This window comes from Atta cephalotes, assembly GCF_000143395.1.
Source record: "Atta cephalotes unplaced genomic scaffold scaffold00029, whole genome shotgun sequence".
NCBI lineage: Eukaryota > Metazoa > Arthropoda > Insecta > Hymenoptera > Formicidae > Atta > Atta cephalotes.
The window spans coordinates 3176337-3183415 of record NW_012130093.1 but is presented as its reverse complement, the minus strand read 5'-3'; the positions used below and the strand labels follow the sequence as shown (position 1 = coordinate 3183415).

At 31.9% G+C, this 7079-nt stretch overlaps 1 protein-coding gene across 1 annotated transcript; it reads right to left on the bottom strand.

The window, feature by feature from the left end:
• Positions 1-1072: 1072 nt before the first annotated feature.
• On the bottom strand, positions 1073-6240 carry LOC105620794 (putative uncharacterized protein DDB_G0277255). The gene is made up of 6 exons (XM_012202282.1): positions 6178-6240; positions 4310-6094; positions 4037-4222; positions 3440-3624; positions 1416-1525; positions 1073-1336 (listed from the first exon to the last, which is right to left on the bottom strand). The coding sequence occupies exons 1-6, from the start codon at positions 6238-6240 to the stop codon at positions 1281-1283; spliced, it is 2385 nt and encodes a 794-aa protein (XP_012057672.1). The 3' UTR covers positions 1073-1280.
• Between the last annotated feature and the right edge of the window lie 839 nt (positions 6241-7079).

The following is a 7079-nucleotide window of genomic DNA, read 5'->3' as shown; positions in this document are numbered from 1 at the left end:
GCGGCGGCGGCGGCGGCGGCGGTGGCGGCGGCGGCGGCGGCGGCGATGAATCGGTCGCAACAGCTATTTAGTTACCCTCTTGTTTCTTCCTTTCCTTTCTTTGCGTTTCTCCCTTCCTCAAGATATGAATTTTCACACGCGCACCCGCTTTTCCACTGTAAAAGACTGTGGACGAGTAAAAGCTGGTAAAGGCTGCTTCTATGTTGTACTAAATACGAACGTGCGCGAGCTAGAGGACACGCCTCTGCGAGGCATGGCGCAGACTCGAATCCCACGCTCTGCAGAACGGCGAGTAACGACGAGCTCAAGGGAGCTTGTCGGAAGTAGTTGGAAGCAGTCGGAAGTCAACGGAAACCCTTGAGGCCTTTAACTCCAGGGAAAATACTTGATATGCGCAAGTCAAGTCATTCGCAGTGCCGGCACTGACAGCGGTGGTTTAGTACGTCATCGTAAAGCTTAAGATATTTATAACGAAGGAAAACTTATAGTTTTGAATGATCGATGATCTTTCTTTACAAAATTCACATCAATAAAATGATGATAGATGATCTATTCAGAAATGTACCAACCAGATATCTCACGACAACATTCGAACAACATTCGAGCGGAAGATAGTATAAAGATACCAGCTTTTCAATATTAGACTCTTCACAGAATTTCATAACAAGGAATAAAATAAAAGAACAAGGAATAAAATAAAAAAGAACATTTCTTTGACATTTCTTTTTAAAATTGTACAAGTGAGAAAAAATATGTTGTATGTTACTCTGCAGTGAAACGGAAAAGGTATATTCGAAGATATGTGCTATCTCGCTTTAGCTACAAAACGAATTTGATAAAAAATGTCAGACCAATCATAAGTTGCTCTCTGATGATCAAACTGATTAGAGAATCTCTAATCATTACAGTTATGATTTAAAAAAACAGTGTTCTTTATTATAGAGAAAATTATCCCAGTAATTAATCGACAATAAAATCAATTTATTGCCTATATGTTTCGTCCTTATATAATAAATTTCCATTTTAGCAATAAATTGAAAATAGGAAACGATATATATTGAATATACACGTATCACAGTTAAGTATCATATTTCAGTCAAGAAATGCAATGGTAATATAAAATAAATTTATCAGAATTAGGCACTAATGCGCTTCTTGAAGACAAAAGTAGCTAAAAAGCGCTGTAGATAACATAATTATTGTACTCCGCATGCATATTTCACTTTTTAACAGTAAACTTATGTATCGTTTAATCAATGTCGTAAGGCACTCTTATCTCATCATCGCCATGGTTTCCGTACGGCTCCCGTGCTCGTGCTTCTCCTGATACCTCGATCTGAAAATTCAAAAGTATATTCAAGTACATCCATTACGGAAAATTAAGTGTATGACAAAAGCGAATGTAAAAAGTTTACACAATGCATTTGGTGACATAAGTCTGTCTCTGATATCCGAAGTCCACGTTTGACATCTGGACCTAATTAGATTTCTTTTAATGGTCGACGATTGCTGGTATTTGGCCATTCTAAACAATAAGGAAAATATAATCTTAATAATGACAAGTGCAATATTGATCGATAACACAAAGCAAAAAAGTAAAGACTTAAGACAAAGCAGATCTTGATTTCTTTAATAATATTTTTGTACTTATAATCTTAATAGTCAAACAATACAAAACAGACGGAATTTTACAATATGTAACTACGAGAAAAGGAATATTCGTTTAAAATTTGTGTTTTAAATTTTCCATTGCTCGTGACATTTTAAATATTTTAATTGTTAACTATCTTTTGACTTATTTTTCCAATTTCTTTTTTTCTTCCTTTTCTTTTTTTATATATACAGTTGGAAACATTTTGTATCGATTGTTAAAAATCTTGTTAAAATTTTTTATTTTTTAATATATTTGAATGCTAATTTAACGTATAATGTAATTGCGTTAATTGAATATTTTAGATTAAATTGATATTCAATATCTCTAATGGCTTCTGCATACTGGACGCGAAAATACTTGTTGCATAGGAAAATGCGACGCGGTAACCAATAATATTAGGGAAGGCTGTAAGCTTATTAGCTACCGCGTCACATTTTATCGCGCAGTAAACGTTTCCGCATAATGTGGAGACATTAGTATTAAAATAACATAATAATTTATGAGTAAATGGACAATAATATACAATTTGTGTATTTTAAAACGTGAAAAATTTTTAAAATAAATGAATGTGTTAGGACCTCTGAATACTCACTCCAATCATATTGAATCATAAGCGAGAAATATGTCATAAGCGACACATTGATTTTTCTTACAAGCCATTTATAAAGCCATTTTATAAAGAGAATTTGACTGAAATAAAATGAGATCGCTTTAAAACATTTGTAAAAAATGGACGAAAACTATCCTTAAAAATTATCCTGAAAATAGGCTACACATACGCATTGAGTAAAAACTAGTAAACGCACTTTACGTGTTTTTCTTTACTGACTATCAGGGAAGATAAGAAGTCTTTATCCATTTTTACAAATATTTTAAATCTCATCATGCTATGCAAGAAAAATCAATGTCATTTCTCACTTATGACGTCACGATTCAATATGGCCGAAGTAACTACTCAGGAGTCTTAATTTTATATATTATAAATGTTTTATATATTATAAATTTTATTGAAAAAATATGCTTCCACAATTTACTTACAAATTGTGTTGCATTTATTATATTTAATTTTTTATACATATTTGTGATACTTCTTAACAACATATTCATTTTATGTTAACTTAATGTTTATGTTAAATTAACATATAGATTTATAGCGAATTCGATTAGAAGCATTAGTGCATACTGGTGCATATTAAAGCCGTTATACACTGATTTCATTTGAATATAAAAATGAAATGCATTTGCATATTTCGAATAAAATACATATTTTACCTAATAGTACAATAAAATGTATTGAGTATTTCATGATTGAATCAATTTCTATGTTTATTTATAAACATATCTTTGTATTATTTTGTGTATGACTGTTTTAATGAGCACCAGTGCGTACTGAATGCGTCCAATCGAATTCGCTATTAGATTAGACCATTTAGGACACAAAAAAATATATTAAATTTAATATAAATTTTATTATTGCATTATTTAACAAAATTTTTGTGTCGTCACTTTTAGGTTGTTGTTTTAGTCCAGAGATCAGTCAATCAACTGTATATGTAATAGTATTAATTCAAATTATAAGATCCAAGATCAATCACGTACTCTGGAGAACGTGAAGCTATTTTTAAATATGTATATATAATGCTGAAGATGGCTTAAAATTGAGTCCAAACATATGTATCTTAAATAAATTTTATTCATTAATTTATTTTACGCACCGAGATTCGCATCTGACTAATCAGTCCTTCTATCGAATTTCTTTTTTTTTAAATGAAACTATGTTATTACGTGGATTCGAATTCCTTCAGGTTCTTTCTGGCTAAAGTCTTCTGAGTGGCGAACGAGTACGATCGAGCCGAAGTCGGACGTTCTATTCGAGACTCCTTAATTTCGCGATCATGCGCGATTATTTTCATTCTCTTCGTCGGAGACTGGGCGAATAATTCCACTATATTCATGGAAGCTGCGTCGCACTTGAAAACAAAATTAAATCGTTAAATTATTTTAAGCTCTTGACTAAAAGTTTGTAAATACAAGCAATGAAATAACCTAAACAGTATAATAACCTAGACAGTCAAGTACAGTATAAATGTTACATTAATTGCGCTGTTACTGATAAAATAAGTAACATATTACCGCAATTCTTATAGCATTGAATATACTGGGAACATTCATGTCGTATAAAATAACATCTACCTGTGTAAACAGAATATTGTCGCATTTTTTTACAGCATTAGTATAACTCGTATGTATATTTCAGAAACATTCATATCATATGAGGACGCATCTTTGAATATTTATACAATTATTTTCAAATTTCGTCACTATGCAGACAATATGCAAAATTATCTGGAAATTTTATAAGCAAAAAAAATGAGTAATTACTTGCAACTGAAGACGATGAAGGAATTCCACTTCTGCCAAGTTTAAAGGCGCATCAACATGTAATTTAAGCATATATTGCAACGCCTCCTTATATATCTTTTTCAATGCAATAACGCGTTCGGTACGCATTAATCTGCGTATTAAGTAACCACGTGTATAAGCATTGATGGTATTCACTGCCTGTACCTATACAGTAATATAATTTTAGTGTCTTTTTTTAACAACGAAAATATTATGAAATATCATAATGTTAAAATTACAATTTGTACTCACATGTTTATCGAAATACACCATGGTGTCTAGTACTGGTATATGCGTAGTATTACTATCTAAGGGAAATAATTGTCGACTCACATTGGAATTCTTACATACAAGATCGCGTGACTCGCAACGGCTGTTATCGTCATTACCGTTATTTTTGTTGTTATTATTATTATTATTATTATTATTATTATTATTATTATTATTATTATTATTATTATGCATAGTATCATATAAACTCACTTTTCTCGTAAAGTCAAAATCGAGAGTCGCTGAAGAATTATCCGCAATAAAGGATTGATATTTAAGCAGATGTAAATTTTTCGAAGAAATGTAATCCAACGGACATACAATCATTCGATTCATTGACGGTAATTTAATATTATAATCCATTTCAGTGTGTATATTACTCGGAGAGTCTGTGTCCATTTGTTGCCTTGCCTCGTGATTGGTTGGTTTTACTTCGTCGCTCGACAACGCAACGTTCAACGCACTTGTTTGATGTGAAATTCCGGAGGCACACTTTCGTATTTCTGCCAACAGAAGTATTTGTTGCTTTTGAAATTCTGCTTGTAGTAGCGATTGTTCTTTTCGCTGACGATATATTAGCTCCATCATCTGCTTCTTGTGCATTTCTTCGATCTCTTTATAAACCATCAAAAGTTTATCTGGTGTGGAAGACTTTGTTTTATTGGCTGAATCATAATATTCAGCAATATTTTCCTTTTTATTATGCAATCCTTCATCTATATAAGACAATTGAATTTTAGGACTATTTATATCTTCTGTATACTTGCTGCTCAACAAATTTAACACACCACTATTTTTCTCTAATTTTTCTAGAGAACTTTGCTTCTTAAAATCTGTATTATACCTATGATTATGTTTAATTGGTATGGCATCGGGTCTAGATGCATTTTCCTCAACGATTACCATTTTAGTACAACTAGTAGATTTATTTGCTTCATGCGATTCTGTCAAATCATTAGATTCTCTATACTGGGAAGTTGATTGTTTGGGTGTACATTCTAATTTGCTTAAATCTTGAATGGATTCTACTGAATGGATAAACTGTTTATTTTCCCATTCTGCCTTAGGCTGCGCAATGTTCCATTGTTTTCGTTGTGACACATTAGTGGTAGGTGTAGGAATGTACTTTTCGTCAGTTAATTTTGTATGCATATGAGCAAGCAATATAGGACTGGGTGTATCCAGTATATAAGAACCTTGACGTGACAACTTGGGTAGATTTTCAGGAGTCTCTTTGGAAATTTCCATGGAAGAAGTATCTTCCTCAACTTTACTTAATGTTATTGGAAGTATGTTCAGTGTTTTAGGTATCTCTGGCTTCCAATTTTCTAGCAATATTACATCTTCATCTGATGTTGCCGTTTCTATTGCATTATTATCGACACTATTTCGATCAGTTACAGCTGTAAGTTTTGAATCATTATCATTTGCTAAACAAACTTGAAGTTGCAAATGTTGTATATCTGATATAGAAGACTGAATATCATGATTATCTCTGATTTCTCCTTCATCTTGCAGCAATGGTTCGACAATAGTCATTTTGGAATATGAGTTTTTATTATTGGTATCACTTGCAATGTCACGAGTGGATATGTCGCTGTCTGAACTATATCTTATATTCTTTAACATATCTATTGGTTCTAATATAATAGCTTGCATGCATTTATCTTTGATATGCTTAACGAGTCGTCTGTCCTTCAAATTTTTCTCGACTTTGATTGCCAATGATCTGTAATGTCCCATTTCTTCTTTGAGGGTGTCAGTCATCTGAAAACAACATAATATTAACATAAAAGCAATCTCCACGACTAAGATTACTTTAATAACTGCATTGGTTAACGAATATTCACCATTGGTGGAAGAAGAGGTATCCCATTTATTTTCATACAAGAGGTATAAAATTGTTTCTGCATGTTTTAGGTGCAATCTTGTGAATACACTTTACTGTCGTAATCCACTAACGTTCCTGAAAGAAAATAAAGTAAATTAGATAATTATTTATAGAATATGGATCCTCCCCTAGGATCTTAATAAAAATCTACTCATTCGATATTCGATTTCTATTCAAAATGAAAAAAATCTGGCAAAAAGCACAGCGGTCGGCCTCATGAATCGAGTTATTAAGCGTTACTTCGGATCTATAATAGAATTCTAAGCCTTAAGCCATAAGAAATGGACGAATCATAATCGATTATTCTTCTCGAATTTGATTATAATTGGTCAATTTCTTACGACTTAAGGCTTAAAACATCTATTATTATGGCCATTTTACAATAACCATTAGTCATAAATCAGAAGTTAGAAATTGGAAATTGACGATGTGATTGATCAATTTCCAGCTTCTAACTTCTTTATTTATGATTAATGGCTTATTGTTACAGAATGCGTGTTACAGGCTTTCTATAAGCTATTACTTAAGTTTTAAGTCTTAAGTCATAAAAATTAATCAATCACAATCAAAGAAGAATAATCGATTATAATTGGTTAATTTTTTATTATCTTAGCTTAAGATTTAAAGCTTAGACAACTTGTTGTAAAAAGCCCGTTATTAAAATTCAAGACTTTAGAGGTTAAAATATCTGTCATCCCAACTCGATACAGCTCTATGTATACATTCTGCTTTAATTACACAAATTCACTGTTTTAAAAACACAAAGTCAGTGCTTTACAAACACAAACTCACTGTTTTAAGCACAGAAATTCTTTGCATTAATAGCGAATTTGTGTTTGTAAAGCCTATTCTACAATGTGC

Coding starts and splice junctions, on each gene's coding strand:
- LOC105620794 (XM_012202282.1), bottom strand. CDS start 6,240: ATGCAGAAACAATTTTATACCTCTTGTATGAAAATAAATGGGATACCT. Junction 6,095..6,177: donor TACCTCTTCTTCCACCAATG/GTGAATATTCGT, acceptor TGTTGTTTTCAG/ATGACTGACACCCTCAAAGA. Junction 4,223..4,309: donor TGGTGTATTTCGATAAACAT/GTGAGTACAAAT, acceptor ATTACTGTATAG/GTACAGGCAGTGAATACCAT.